Source organism: Sander vitreus, chromosome 6 (assembly GCF_031162955.1).
Source record: "Sander vitreus isolate 19-12246 chromosome 6, sanVit1, whole genome shotgun sequence".
In the NCBI taxonomy this organism is placed as follows: domain Eukaryota; kingdom Metazoa; phylum Chordata; class Actinopteri; order Perciformes; family Percidae; genus Sander; species Sander vitreus.
This window is the reverse complement of record NC_135860.1, coordinates 18,572,071-18,588,400: the sequence shown is the minus strand read 5'-3', so window position 1 is coordinate 18,588,400 and position 16,330 is coordinate 18,572,071. Positions and strand designations below refer to the sequence as shown.

At 40.2% G+C, this 16,330-nt stretch overlaps 2 protein-coding genes across 3 annotated transcripts; both read left to right on the top strand.

The window, feature by feature from the left end:
* Positions 1-282: 282 nt before the first annotated feature.
* Positions 283-3,047, top strand: pigv (phosphatidylinositol glycan anchor biosynthesis, class V). The gene is made up of 3 exons (XM_078253318.1): positions 283-656; positions 919-2,085; positions 2,192-3,047. The coding sequence occupies exons 1-3, from the start codon at positions 588-590 to the stop codon at positions 2,477-2,479; spliced, it is 1,524 nt and encodes a 507-aa protein (XP_078109444.1). The 5' UTR covers positions 283-587; the 3' UTR covers positions 2,480-3,047.
* A 1,640-nt stretch (positions 3,048-4,687) lies between these two features.
* On the top strand, positions 4,688-12,893 carry zdhhc18a (zDHHC palmitoyltransferase 18a). Of its 2 annotated transcripts, XM_078253317.1 has the most exons (10): positions 4,688-5,331; positions 5,508-5,668; positions 5,946-6,095; positions 7,227-7,364; positions 7,485-7,536; positions 7,955-8,057; positions 8,162-8,274; positions 9,076-9,175; positions 10,548-10,618; positions 11,325-11,416. In XM_078253317.1, exons 1-9 carry the CDS (start codon positions 5,096-5,098, stop codon positions 10,587-10,589), a joined length of 1,095 nt encoding a protein of 364 aa, XP_078109443.1. In that variant the 5' UTR covers positions 4,688-5,095; the 3' UTR covers positions 10,590-10,618; positions 11,325-11,416. The 2 variants fall into 2 exon arrangements, with proteins under 2 accessions (XP_078109443.1, XP_078109442.1); XM_078253316.1 differs by lacking the exon at positions 10,548-10,618 and having other exon boundaries at positions 11,325-12,893.
* The last annotated feature ends 3,437 nt before the right edge of the window (positions 12,894-16,330 follow it).

The window sequence follows — 16,330 nt, the reverse complement described above, 5'->3', positions numbered from 1 at the left end:
CGTGACCAAAAGAAAGCAAGAGACACGACCATAGACTCTAAAAGGACACGACCTTATTTTTTAAAGTCTATGGACACGACGTTACAGAAAAGCTGATTATAACTGGTTATAAAACGTAAGTCAATACAGGCTAAACTATCATTGATATTATTTTGCTACACTTATGCTATTAAAACATAAACCATTGTGCATGTAGCAGAAACTATATGGGTTCTCCTCATCTGGGCTCATGAACCTTTATTTTGAAATGAGTTCGGTTACACCGGAAGTGAAAACTTCCATTCGAAACGAAGCAGAGCTGCTGCAGTATTGAGGATGTGAGGACAAAGATTGCACCTGAAAAAAACCCGAAAACAAACGCTGATTGACGACGGGTATCGGTCTAATAAAATTAGTGTTTACCTTCACCTAAATTTATAAAACCAATGAAAACGCGAAACTTCCAGAATCTCATTCGCCGAGTAATTTGTCCTAGCTAGCAATGTTTTATAGACAACATGACGAATCCAGCAGTGACTGTCTCGTAGCAGCGACAATGCTCAGGCCTGTCATAACCGTCTTTTTCAGATTTTCACCGTCACACGTCAATGACTATGGATGTCAGAGCAGTTCTGGAGTTTGCCACAGTTACAAGGGGTCTGTCGTTGTTCTTGCAGGTACGTTTTTATCAAAGTTGGATGTGAATGTTACAATGTGCTAATCTCGTTTCCCCATTTTATAGCTATACTGTTTCTCAACAGTTAAAACCCTCATTCCCTCTGATGTTGAAGTCACCTTGGCAATTATGTTTCTGTGGGGTAAAGTTAGCTAGTGAGTGGCGCTCAGGGAAGTACTGTACACCTGTGTGCTTTGTTTCTCTGTACAGCAAAACTGTTCATGATGGCATGATTTATTTTAATGTTAAATATGTCTCCTCAGGCTGTCTTCAATGCTGTCATCCCAGACCATGATGCTGATGCGTTCAGACCCCCACGGACAGAGGAGCCTCTGTACTTGGACTCCGCAGTGGAGTGGTTGCTGGGTGGCCTCTCTCACTGGGATGCCGAGCACTTCCTCTTCATTGCTGAGAGAGGATACCTTTATGAGCACAACTTTGCTTTCTTCCCCCTCTTTCCCGTCATCCTCCGAGGGCTGGCCGAGACGCTGCTGTGGCCCCTGAGCAACTGGCTGAGTGTGCGGGGGCGTTTGCTGGTGGCTGTGGCTCTGGGGAACAGTGCCCTCTTTCTGCTGAGTGTGGTCGCCTTGTATGCGCTCAGTAGGATAGTTCTTCAGGACAGGCGTCTTGCTCTGCTCTCCAGCCTGCTGTACTGCATCACACCTGCCAATGTTTTCATGACTGCTGGATACTCCGAGAGCCTGTTTGCTGCGCTCACATTTGGTGGTCTGTTCCTCCTGGAGAAAGGATTCACCTTCCGAGCCTGCCTGGCTCTCAGTATAGCCACTGCAGCACGATCTAATGGACTTGTTAACATAGGATTTCTACTCTATCTTCCATCACTGCACGCTATTTCCCAAATTCGTGTTTATCGAACAACGACAAAAGGCCACAGTAAAGTCTTCCATTATATCTGGGCCATCATCCGTCTCCTGCTTACCTCCCTCTTGGGAACTGCAATTATTGCCCTTCCCTTCTTTGCTTTCCAGTACTACGGGTATAGGACGTTTTGCACACCATCTGTCTCCTTGGAACGGATCCCCCCTGCTCTTCTGTCGCTGTCTGAACTAAAGGGCTACCGGGTTCCAGATGAAAACGGTCCACCGCCCCTCTGGTGCATGAGACCTCTCCCCCTGCTTTATTCTCATATCCAGGATGTTTATTGGGATGTGGGCTTCCTCCGCTACTTTGAGCTAAAGCAGATACCGAACTTTATTCTGGCTCTACCTATGGCTACCCTCGGCATAATGGCAGCTTATGCATATTTTCAAGCCAATCCAGAACTGTGTCTGAGACTCGGACTTTGGGAGACAGATGCAAGTAAACGACTTGACAAACCTACACCAGGATTGTTCAATCCCAGAGTGTTTGTGTATGTTGTACATTCAACAGTACTTCTGGTGTTTGGAACATTGTGCATGCATGTGCAGGTAAGTCAGTGATATAATCACCTTCTTGTGGAATGTTTTAATATGTCTGGGTGTGAGGACCAACTGTTGATTTCCACTCATTCCCATTTTTAATCTGCATTTTTAGGTTCTAACCAGATTCATGGCGTCCTCATCTCCCGTGCCCTTCTGGATAAGTGCACACCTGCTTCTCCTCAATGAACCACTTCTTCATCGAAGAAAGACATCAAATCCCAATGTACAGCTACAGACACATTCCAGAAATGGATGCAAGCACACACCTCAAAACCCCATCATTGCACTTCTGCCACACTTTAAAACCTGTTCCCCTACCACACAGAGCATCCTGGGATACTTCCTCTTTTACTGGGTGCTGGGCCTGGCACTGCATTGTAACTTCTTGCCATGGACATGACTTAAGACATTACTCTGAACTTGCAATGCAATATCTCTATTTAGGACTGGGCTATACATCATGTTTAAATCATATATCGTAACACACACACACACACACACACACACACAGACCATTTTTGTTTCGGCACTAATTGTTGAAAATGAAATCACTAACTTCAATTTGGGTAAATAAATGCAATGCAAAAAAAAGTAAAAGTACTTATTATATTTATGTCGCCCTGTCCTACATTGAACTTATTGACATGACTACATTTTTTATGCAGATTTATTCATGCAATACTCAACTAATTTGACTTGATTTTTAAAAATGAACAAACTCAAATGTACAATACTGCTTGAAACTTTATTGAACACTGTTTAGCTGTAAATATTGGGAAGACTATGGTTGTACTTGAAAACCATAGTCTTGAAAAAGAAACATTTTTTTGTTTATTGCTGAGGTCCTGCTGAAGTATAACATTTTATTTACTCTACTTTAATATTGCATGTTTCGAAGAATTATTCCAAGTTATAGTTTGGGATTTTTGAATGTGAATGAAAAAAATAAAGATTTTGTTGCTGTTTAAGGGTCCTCAATTTAGTTTTATTTCCATATAGAAGTAATCCTTTTTTTGAGGCACTAATGTAAAACTGCTATATTGTGTTTTGTTGTAAAGAACATTGGCTACCAAAGTTGCACTGGCAAGTTTACCCTTGAATTAAATATTAAACTAAATGTGATAAATCTAAACAACGTGTATGTATGTAAACTATTTTTGTTGACTTCCTTCATGGTTTATTTTACTGCACAGACATGTCTCAAGTTATCTCTGATGCTTGCAGACATATCTTTAAAACCACTAGAGGTTGCTGTTACTCTTAAAACTATTGAGTGCACCATCTAACCTCATCCAAAAAACAAAATAATTTATCTGGAGCCCTTGGTGATTTGCAGTTTCCATGTAGTCAAAGCGAGAGTTTTGACAAAAACTGATACAATATGTGTATTCTTTGTCAGTGACAAAGAAAAATGAACTGGAACAGTTACCACTCAGGGTGTTTCTCTAGGGAATAATGCAATACATGTAAGATGTTATAGCATTACATTGTTTGGCCTGTATGAAATGTTTTGAATATTAACAATTATCCCTGGGTCATAGGCGTAAAAAAATAAGAGCCCAAGTGGTAGCTATAATTTCACATCCATTAAACATAGTCTAATTGTGCTATGACAAACAACTCAATGAACTCAAGTCTTCTTAGCAGAACAATGTTGGAAACACACTGAATAATGTCACAGTTATGAACACTGAACACTGGCCTTGGAGTCAAACAGTGAGAATATCACCTGTTAATTATCACAGGTCCAGAAAACACTCAACATGATAACATGGGCATTGTTGCCCATTAAGTCATCATTCTCAGCAGCTAATGGTTGCTTGGTAGAAAGTTGGGCTTATTAAAGGTTCTTGAGAATTAATCCATGCAGAGACACAAACATTCAGACTGTAGATCTCACTTTACAGTTATGAAAAAAAGATGAGTATTTCAATATCTAAAACACATTTTGACTAGTAGCCTACAAATGTAATTATGGATATCCAAAATTGGCGTTATGACTAGTAAAACAGCAATTTCAGATATCTGGAATTAAAATTAGGACTAGTAACAATTGGACTGTAGATATCTGAAATTGGAGTGTTTCCATGTAAGAATTCTATTGCAGATATGTTGATTTTGGATAGGAATAATGTTATTGTGGATATCTGAAATGTTCTTTTTGACAACTAGGCTATAGGACAAATTTAATTACGGGTTTATGCAATTAGCCTACATATCAAGTCTAGCTATTACATGTTAAAACGGCCACTTGCACTTTTTAAGGATTTAAAGACAGGCCTATCTATCATTTAGTTTTGACTAATACAATCAAAGTTATAAATAGCCTATCTTGAAATACAATTACTACAGTAAGATTTGTATTGAATATCTTTAACTAACGTTACCATTCCATTAACGTTTACCATTCCGACTAGTGAGAATATAATTTTGACTAAGAAAAGTGCTATTATGGATATCTAAATTGTGATTACAGATAGAAGTGTGGTTCGATTAAGTGTTAAAACCATTATGAAACATAGCTATAAAGAGGTTAAAACGGCTTGCTATTAGGCGTATACGTGCATACGTCAACATCCACCTCGTGACGTACATTAGCTGACGGCAACAAAAAAAAAAGGAAATGTGTAGCTAGCGTTACTGCCGCAAAGAGCTTGAGCCGAAGCTCGTCTGTTGGTGTTGGATATTTGATAATAGGCTATTTAATATAACCAAAGGAGTACTAATATTTATGAATGGCTTTAATTTAACTAGCTACCAAAGATGCTAGTTAACCTTGAATCTACTCGGGAACTGATTCAACTCGTAAAACAGTGCTAAAGAGAAGAATGCCTTTGCTGGTTCGCTAGCTAGCTAGCGTTAGCTTTCAGGATGTGCAGCTGAACGCTAACCGAACAGGCTAAATATCAACGTACAATGACTGCATCTTGAGAGTACCGTCTCTCGAAAACGCGGCGAGAAAGGAGTGTTTTGTGTGTGCCTTTAGCTACCTCCGAACAGTGTCGATACTGTTTACATGATGAAGAACTGCGAGTATCAGCAGATTGATCCGCGGGCGCTGTCGGTGTCGCCCTCGTCCGCACAGAACCACACCGAGAAGAAAGTGCAGCGGTCGCGGAGGAAATGGGAAGTGTTCCCAGGAAAGAACACGTTTTTCTGCGATGGACGGATCATCCTGGCCAGACAGAGCGGTGTCCTTCCTCTGACACTGGGCCTTATTGTTGTCACGTGTGGCCTTTTCTTTGCATTCGAGTGAGTAACTAGAAATGGCCTTCTTTCCAGTGAGACCTGAATGTAATATGAAAGGTCTTTTCTGATGTACACATTTGTTTCTTGTATTATACATTGTTTTGTGACAACATACTTAGGGATTAAAGGTGTTTTTAAATACAGGTCAGACAGAACAAACTTCTCGTTTTCTTTTACAGTTGCCCATTCCTGGTAGAGCATCTGACCGTCTTTATACCTGTGATTGGTGGGGTGCTTTGTGTGTTTGTGCTCATCTCCCTGCTGAGAACCAGCTTTACAGACCCAGGCATCTTACCTAGGGCCACCCCAGATGAAGCAGCAGACATAGAGAAGCAGATAGGTAAGACACACCCTGGAGTTGTGTACTTGCTGTGGGACAGATGGGTTAAAAGAGCTTTGCCATATGGGGAATCTCTGAAGGTTGTGTGTGTTGTTGAACTACATATCAAGACCTAAGCAGCTTACTATATCATGGCTGAAGAGTACAAAAGCCTGACATAGCTTTATTTGTGTTTATTTATTCCGTACTATACAATTTGAGTGCTTATTGGGTGAACTACTTTGATCAAATGTGCAAATCTCATTAAATCTCTCCCCTTGTACATTTCTATTTCAAGATACCTCAGGATCCTCTACGTATCGCCCCCCTCCGCGAACCAAGGAGATCCTCATCAACCAGCAGGTGGTAAAGCTCAAATACTGCTTCACTTGTAAAATGTTCCGCCCTCCTCGGACCTCCCACTGCAGCCTGTGTGACAACTGTGTGGGTAAGGATGTGGTGGGAAGTTACCACTTATTCCAGCTGCACTAATTAAACTTAACAACTTAATATCATTGCCAAGAGGAACATACCATACTGCTTGGCTGGCAGGTTTCCATTAGTTTTCTTAATGCAGCGCACCTTCCAATGTTAATCTACTGATCTGTGTCTTGAATGTACAATGCTGAAATATAATACAATCAAAAAGATACAACTAGAAAACCATACTCTTACCTCTTAGACATAAAGTGGGTGGCCTTAAAAACATTAGTTCATCATTTGGCGAGACAGAGTAAACTGGTCTTTGCAGGTTGAGACTTCAGAGAGCCCCTTTTAGCAGCCTCAAAGGTCTGTCCTGTTAATGGATAGGTTCACTGTTTTATTTTTTTTATTTTATTTTTTTTATAAACATTCCTCATTCATACATGTATGTAAATATGTATCGTTTGTGCTTGCTGTAATAATTTGTCCTCTCTATGTTGGCTGTTAAAAGATCTCTTCCTAACCTGCTTCCAATGGAACAAATGCGTGACAAAATCCACAGACCTCGTTCAGTGCAAAGAAACTGAAGCCAGTATGATGCTTCAGCAGTCTGAGTTAATCAAACCCAGTATGTTTCTTACAAAATTAAAGTAGTTTTACTACAAAGTTCCATCTTTGTGTTTCCACCGACAGCGTTTACTTGCTGGCCTGTGGTGGAGGGATAATAACTATTTAATAATTTCATACTTAAAGTCTGTGACTGTGGAAGATGCCCACTTTTAGTCTAACTCAGACTCCTGAAGTCTCACTGATAATATTAGCTATACTGTGGAATCTGTTTTTGCACAGAATGAGAACTGTGGATTTTGTCCCCCAATTGCTTACATTAGAATTACATTAGGAAGGACTCTTTTTTTTATTTTTTATGGGCCAGTATGAACAGGTGGAACGATTACAGCTGAATGTTTGTGAACCTATTCTTTAACTGGAACAGGAAAATTCTAATTTGATGAAATGGCCATATTAATTCCAGTTTAGGAGTGATTGTGTTTTATAATTAATATAGGTTAGGTATTAAGTCTTACTACTATTATACTTTAAAACTACTATAAACAAAGCCTCTAATCTTTTTTGTACACGGTTTTTTCACCCTCAGAACGATTTGACCACCACTGCCCGTGGGTGGGGAACTGTGTGGGCAAACGCAATTACCGCTTTTTCTACAGCTTCATCATCTCTCTGTCTTTTCTGACATCTTTTATATTTGGCTGTGTCATCACGCACATTACCCTGCGTAAGTATTCTCAGCGTATAAAGACACAAATGCACTCGGTACTTGTGTGATGTGACGTCCCTGTCATGTTATCAAGAACCACTGTAAGATTTCTTTTGTTTCTTTTGCTTTTCTATCCAGGTTCTCAAGAAGGTAAAAACCTTGTTCAAGCCATTCAAGAGAGCCCTGCCAGATATCCTTTGTACATCCCAAATGTTCACACAATCAACCTGTTTATGAGATCTTTTTAAATGTGCTACTCTTTTGTGTCAACAAATAACAGAAGTTGACTGTTGACAAGGCATTTCCTGCTGCTCCTCAGCCTAAGCCCACATCTAATAGGATCAGAGTGCTTTTAGGCAGATGGCTTTCCAGGAGAGGGTTTGCTGCCTCATGTTCTCATGAGATGATGTTAGTGGCTAGACAAATAGTGTGTGTGTGTGTGTGTGTGTGTGTGTGTGTGTGTGTGTGTGTGTGTGTGTGTGTGTGTGTGTGTGTGTGTGTGTGTGTGTGTGTGTGTGTGTGTGTTAGTTACTATTTAGAGGTACTTATTGGTACATTACATTATTGGTAATAGTGATATTATCATGCCTTAACTCTTCCTTGTGCACTGTGGTGGAATTGGTGATTTGTTTCTTCTCCATCTGGTCTATTATGGGCCTCTCAGGCTTCCATACGTACTTAGTAGCCTCCAACCTCACAACAAATGAAGACGTAAGTACTCGTGCCCGTATATGGTATGATACAGTTCAGTTCATGATTGTTAAAATTGACTTTATTCACTAACTGACAGCTTACTTTATGTATTCACTGTGCAGATAAAGGGCTCCTGGTCAAGTAAAAGGTGTGCAGAGGATTCTGGGAACCCGTACAGTTACAACAGTATTATAACCAACTGCTGTGCGACGTTATGTGGCCCCATGCCCCCAAGGTGAGTAAAGATGTCCCCATCCCATAAGCCAGTGTTTCTCAAATGGGGGTACGTGTTAAAGTGCGGCTCGGGCAGCAATTTTCCGAGCCCGACATGCATTAAGATATTTATGTCCGAGCCCAGTTAAAATCTCATTTTTTCTCATACTAATGACACATGTACGTTTGTTTGTGTGGAAAGTCCGCTTTTATTAAGCAACAGTAGGAAGGCATTCGGAAACAGATGAGCGCATCAGCACACACGGGGCAACAAGCGCACGTTAACACAGGCGCGCACCTACGTAATAAGCTTTTTTTAAATGTAAAATGTTCAATGCCTTATCGCGCTGATGTGACCGAGCCCGACCCGAACATCATTGCTAAATATCTGTCCGAACCCGGCCCGGCCCGGCCTGCCGAGTCCCACCGAGTCCCGCCGAGCCGGGTATCCATCCTCTAGTACGTGTACCCCTAGGGGTACTTTAGAGTACTGCAGGGGGTACGTGAGATTTTTGCAAAATGCTAATTAAAAAATATGCGAGGCATATTATTTCATGAAATAATTATAATACAATAATGAATAAATTTAGTGATGAATCTAAACATTTGAAATGTAGCATTCAAATGTTTTTTTAGTTACAAGGCTGTTGATTAGTAAATCTATCGCTGTATTGTTCCTCTTTATATAGACTTCTTTTCTACCTGACCTGGTCAGGGGGTACCTGGCCAGGGGGTAACAGGTCATGTACATTCATGACAGTTACAGTGACAATGCATGTACAGTCCATGTTAGTGCATCCTAACACAATCCTCTCTTCTCTAGTCTGATTGACAGAAGAGGTTTCCTGCCTTTTGATGAGGCAATCCCTGCTGCCTCGGAGATGGAGCTGCCTCGCTTCGCAGCCAAGAATGACGCACACATGGTAGGATGAACCAGCGTGTGGTCCCTCCCAAGTCCTGACTGTCCCATAGCTCCTGTGGTGGTGGTGGTGGTGGTGGTGTTGTTGTTGTTGTTAGGCTGACCCTGTGTGCCTTCTCCACTCTGTGTCCACTCCTTCATCCTCCAGACTTCCAGCCTCAGTCCCACAAGTAGAGTTGCCGACATGCAGTACTTTGAATCTGTGCCCAGTGTTATGAAAGTTGTGCATTTAATACGTATTGTTTAATTGTGAATGGACTTTTAGTAGTAGTAGTCTCTGATTGGACTTGAACAACATTACTAGGGCTCAGCTTACGATGGCTTGGAACTGACATGCAATATAAAGCCAAATATCCACAGTAGAAATGACTAAGTTAGCTCAATTCATACGACTGAAGAGTATCACCATGCAGCATGCTGAAATAACACTGCTGTGTCACTTGTTTGAGCTTGAGAACAAAATGTCTCGGACGCCACCTTTAAAACAGTTTGGCATCATTGAGTAGTTAAGAATGCGAGAAAGTTGGTCTGGAGTTTTAAGAGTTTTTACAGCGAGAAATTTAACCATTTGTTCAGGTGATTAAGTTGCTGAGTCACCCTGTCAGACTTCTTCGGATATATATATATATATATATATATATATATATATATATATATATATATATATATATATATATATATATATATATATATCTCAGTCTGTGCTGTGGGACAGTAAATTCATTCATTGTTGCACCTTTTTGATATTTTGACTTGTATTTATGTTTGCTTACACTTTGCATTCAACATGTTGCTGTATCTACCTCCTTTGTTACTGTACTACTGGGTTTGCTTGTATGTTTTTGTGAAGGTGTATTTATACAAAGGGCTTTTTACTATAACATGCAGATGGTTTCAGATCATATTTTGTATATGAATTATCAGCACTTTATCACAGTTCATTTGTCATTCAATATGGTCCGCATATCAAAGGTCTTAGATATATTATTAGCTATATTGCTTTACTTTACCGAATCCACTTTAACTTTTTCTATTTTTACGTACATATTTTATTTACCTTAAGTGTTCTTTTTATGTGTTAAATAAACATTATTTTTCTATTTTGAGATTTTGGTCTCTGTTTTGAATTTACTTTGCCTCTTCATTTTTTTTAATTTTTTTTTCAAGTCTTCATGTTGCTGAATGCAGCTTTTAAGATGTTTTGTGAAAAGTTGTATTTTCTGAGGTTATTTTATTTTTTTTTTATTTTTTTTATTTCAGTAGGTATTGATACATATGGGTTTTATTATGAACATTTGTTTCATATGCCTGTAACGTCATTGCTAGATGGAAGATCTGACACTCAGTGTTGTACTATATCCATTCCACCCTGCTAGGAGGAGAACTGTCAGGATTTTGCTTTGTCCTGCACAGCCTGAAGGGCACTGCTGCATGTAGACGGTTGATGGTAAGAGTAGGGGTGAACGTTAAACCAATCACAACATCTCTTCGCTTGCCATTCACTCTTTTTTTTCATAACATAGTTTGTGTTAAGGTTTGAAATCGCTGTCATCTTACCAGTTATTTCTTTTTTCAAAGATAGTATTTTATTTCTTAATTTTTTTTTGCATAAACACAGTTGGGGCAGATCCTGTGATTGTGTAGTGATGGTGTGGATGGGTGCACTGGCTCACTTGTGAATGGGCATGCTTCACTACCATTCTTTTTCATCCTATTAACATTCGCTCACTCGGTATGGGATGGAGGTCGTGTTTGAAGGCTAATGGACTTACTCTTGTCCTTCGTAGTTAGATAAGTTTTTTTTACTCGTGTCAGGCGTTATTGTGCATGCATGGTGTCGCAAGCAAATACAAGTCTGCATAAATTTTATCTCCCTTTCTACTTTTATCAGAGCCAGAAGAAACGGAAAGAAGCAGCTTCTACACAGCATTTCTGTCTTTACCTGTGTTGCACTGTCTGCATCTAACTCACTTCTTTCATGCTTCTCCATTGACAATGCTGCCATCAGTGCTATCATCTCTTTCACTGTGCTTGATCTAACTAATCATTTGAAACACTTTGCCAGAATGTTCTATATGTGTTTGTGCAGCAGCTCAGCCTTTCATAACACAAACTGATGATGTGGCTCATTTTCCCTTTTCCTCTCCACACAGTGCACTCAGAGCACCAAGGATGTGTTGGAGAGGGTGGTTCACTCTTTCGACTTTCATGACCTGTGCCCCCCTGGAACCCCAAAGACCACCCCTCTGGGCCTGGAGGTTTCCAGCATGGCAGCACCTTCCACGGAACATTCACCCTCCGCTGGCTGCTCAGGCCAGCACGCCCTCCAGCCTGTGGCCGCTCCTTGCCCCCCATTCAGCAGAAGCAGCAAAAGGAGAGACTCGCTGCACTCCATCAACCCAGCCTTCCGCCTGGCTTCTCCCTCCCCGCCGCTGAGCCGCACCGCATTGATCTTAGACGATGCAACCGACATGGGCTTCAGCTCGCTACCCTGAGTCCACCCGGTAACCAGAAGAGAACAAGAGGAGTCGTAGTGCACTCAACACCACTCTGTATCACTGGTTACAAAGGACCTTTTCATAGTGGTGGTCATGCTGTGTGTTGCTGTTTGGTATCTCAAGATGTCATTCTGATAAGTTGATTAAGCATTACCTGGAGGGTTTTTATGTTCTGTGAGTTTTCTCAACAGTGTCCTACTATACTATACGTATGTGTCCTTGAGGATGAAGGTAAATCTTAGTAATACTTGGAAGCACAAAATAGAGATATTTTTTTAACACCTTTTTACTAAGACACCCAGAACATGCCTCCACACCTTCCACAGAACCTCAAGCCAAGCGTCACAGCCGCAGCGTTTAAGTTCCTGCTAATATATTATGCAACCAAGTCTTCAAATCTGGGAATAATTATGATTATAAGTATGAGTGTGGATGCAGGAAGTACAGAAATAGATTTACTGAACTGGCATGCACTGAATAGTGAGCCATTTCAGGGTTATCGACTCAAAAGTTGGCCTTATGTCACATCCTGTCACTTCCTGTCCTCTAGATCTACATCATCCAGTGTCATCAGGTGGATCAGTTTGACAGGATTCAGATGAATGAGCAATCAGAGTTTAAAGAAGGTGCAGTTTTTAATATTTGCATATCGAGGTCTTTGCTGTATTTTGTGATCGGTTGTGCATGTCTTGTGTATCAGATGCTCTTATAGGCTAAATGGCAAACATCTTTTCTTTTTGTGAGGTGTATTGCTTTAAGAGACTATCACTGAAAGAGGATACTTAGAACAGGTAAAACTGAGTGAATTTGTTAAGATATTGTTCATGTATGACTGGATACTGATGATGAAATAGCTCCTCCACATAGTTTATGATAACTATAATAGTAGTTTGTGCCACTAGGGGGCAGCATGTGAATGAGAATTACAGCCCAGTCAGAGGTCAATTTAGTAACATGAAAACCAGAAAGGAAGAAGCTAGAAGAAAGGCCTTTTATTTTTTTGTAATTGAGCATTGAAGCTGGTTATAGGTTATAGTTTGTGAGTTTGTGAAGATTCACGTTGCCGTAGTCAGTGGGTCGTTCATCTATCAGTCTGCATCAAGACCCATAGGTTTGTGTAGACATTTACAAGCAGTGCTTGTATGAACAAACTTGTTTGTATTTTGTAGGATGTAACCGTGGAATTGTAACATTTGGTCAATAAAAAATGATCACATTTGTCGATGTGGGATTTTTGTTTGGCTTTTTTTCTTTTTTGATTTCCACAAATATAAACTGACTTACCATGCAACAGCTTACTTATCGCATAGCAAAACCTTTATTTTAACTACTACGACTTCATACAGACCTATGTCGAACTATAATGTAGTACAATCGGTTATATTTGGCTTCATCCATTCTGACAGTCTCTTCATGGAAACGATGAAGAGATGCATGTTGACAGATGATCAGACAAGCAACGATCCAGCAATGAAAAGGGTCTGCAGTGAGGACAGCAGCTGGCAGATCTGAATTTGTTCATGATAAAGCTACATTTAGGTGATGGGGTAACCAAACTTTCAGTATGTACTGGTTATGTACAGTATATTATTCACCAAAAGGCAATAAAACAAAATAAGAGTCTGTAAAAAGAAATCCGCACTGAGAAGTCTTTTGGACTGTGACTTGGGAGATTTCCCCTTGAAGGTAGCAACACAAAATAAAATATCACAGTGTGGTGAATCATTTCCTTGGAATTGCTGACGACATTATGTTTATTCTGTTGTCAGGGTTATATTTTTAGGAAGCTCTTCTGCCTGTAATTATTGAAATTGAAAAATAGCCTGAAGGCCAGTGATCACAACGGATGGACCGTGGCAGCTGAGGTTAGAGTCTGACTGCACTCAGCTGTCACTTCAGTGTGCAGAAAAGTGAGAATGTTGCTTAAAGGTCCTCCAGAAGCATTTTTTCGAATGTGGCAGCTGGTGTCTCCTGTATGCTGGATTCACCTTCCAAATAGGATGCTTTGAATGTACAAGTACAATTGTATGTTTTGTCATTATCTTCTAAATGCAAAACAAGAAACTTAAAATAAAGAATAATTGTATTTGGATTGGACGCAATTTCAGTGTATTTATTTAACTTTATAATACTTTAAAAAATAATCTTATTACAATTTTACAGTTTTTAGATGGGTCGACAGATGAAACATGAAGTAAAGGAAGAAAAAGATGTGTGAAGAAACTAGTGCTAAAGCTCTGGCTTGATTCAGACAAAGGATGTCCTGGTTGCACAACAAAACAACATGTGTGTCGTAAAATACGATATTCTTAATGGGTTTCTTAAGATTTGTACGTATCTATTTTGTATGTATGTATCATTTTACTTCAAAAGACTCTTTGCTGCTGAGGCAAGTCAGTATAGCAACCTGTATATCTTAAGCTAACATAAAACAGATGGTCAGACTTTTGGCTCAATCTCGCAGAAGGGAAAAGCCAGAGCATCACTGCCTCAGCAGCTGTGTTGCATTTTGACCCCATCCCTCCATTGCCCAAAATACTAAAAATTGATTGTGGAAAAAGAGCAATCTGAAGATGAATTTAAATTAACAACATCAGCAAAGGAACCAGGTCGTCAGTGTGTAGTGGGTTTATTTCTCAGCAGTGTTGACATATGGATTATTTGAGTCCTTGCTGGCTGCAGGTGATTATGCGCTTGCTGGAGTGTATCATGCTCTTTAAACTCAACTGGTGTGGCACAGAGACACAGAAGGCCACCCAGTCAGATTTCAGAATAAGAGGATTTATTTAGAATAAATCAAAAAGGTGACTATGTTTTACATCATACAAGGGGCAGACAGACTCTTCAATATAAGTGGATTTTATGTACGAGGGCTAAGCTTCTCTTTTGAGTAGATACGTGCCATTATATAGACTTGGCCCAGACTTTATTGTCTAATGTGACACTTTTACTTGGCTGCTGCCTTCTCTTTTCTTGAAATGCAGGAGCAGTACAGTGACCGAACAGCTGGGAAAGCCACCTCTTTCACTTAAAACTAATAAATTCCAGCTCTTCTAAGAAATAATGCACTACCAATTTACCCTCTGACTGTAATCCACTCAGTGATTCATTGGGCTCGTTCCTCTTCAGCCAGCCACATTTGGCCCTGCTGTCATGTGTGCAGCCCATGGGGTGCAGCTGTGTGTCACACTCTCACAAGTCTTTTCCTCATCGCTCGCTGAGTCTGACCAGAGCTGAAGTGAAGCACCTCTGTGAACAACACAGGTGACTCACAGTCAGGGCGGCTGTCAACATCACTTGCTGCTGTGAATTTGAGAGCTAAAAGTGTGTCTCTGTGCTGGGCAGTGAAGCTGGATATAATTAACCCTGTACTGAGCAGAACCAACCAGCTGCCAGCAGGGATAGTTTGTTGCCACTGCCAGTGAAAAATGAAACAAGTTAAAATTTCTCAATCCTGGATGTTGAATTGTAACAAAACTAAACTACATACTTGTGTTTTCCTAAAAGTGGATTTATGCAACAAAGGATGTCGTTGACCTCCTAACAAGGCAGAGCCACAGTTTGCAACTCATGCATCCTTGCTGACACTAAATGCAATATAGATTTCCTCATAGACTATCCATGGCAACGGTGGCACGCCTGTGTGTGGAGTTTGGTCAGGACTTAACCATATGTTTGTGTACTGCTTTTCCAGGGAAGTCTCTGGGTGTAACAGTGTCTGTGTGAACATATGAAAAAGCCCTAAAAGCATTTCAGCACATTAAGCTCATGTAGATCAGTCCGGTGTCATTCATTGGTTGGTTTGTGTATTAGTAGTTTGTTGACCGATCCAATTTGTTTAAAGATTACAGAAGAGTCGCACTGTTGTAGAGTGCACGGTTACAGAACTGACTGTACAGCTAACTGTACATAGGTTATCAAAGGTCAATGAGATAATTGTTTTGCAACTACAGTATTACTATTGTTGTATATAAGAGTCTTGGTCTTGATATGTACTGTAGGTCTTGATTATGACCCTTTATCTTTCAAATAGTTATTAAAAACAATTTCCACTTTTCCAAGATACAATATCTGCAATATTTTGTTTTTTTAATTCAGCGTGCAGATTAGATAAGTAAAAAGACGTGACATATCCCCGGTTCTTGCAGTGGAAAAACGCTGGCTGTGTGTGGTGAAGTGGAAGGAGCTCCCCTTGGAAACCTGAATATGTGGCATGGAGCTAGATTAGTGTACCAGGGTACCACAGGGTGAGACCTTATCACAGCAACCGTTATCATGCCGACTGTTAGATAAGGCCTATAAATGATAAATGCTTTGGTTGCTGAAGGATCATTTGCCAGCATATAAATCATCACTGTTTTTGTTTTCAAAGCAACAGTGTCTTGAGTACCAACTGATTTTGAAAATAAATATGCCGATGATCGCTTTTCATGTCCACACATTACCTTTACTGTAAAACATGAAAGAAGCATCCGTTAGAAAGAAACATCTTCTGCATCAATGTTCACATTTCTCTGTAACATAAACCAGTATCTATCACTCACACTCACACCATGACAGCATAGGAATCAGTTTAAGCACAATTTTATCATTTTGAAAAATGGAAATGTGTGATCCTTTGTAGAATTGTTGTGGAAAAGAACAACTACTACAAGAGTCAG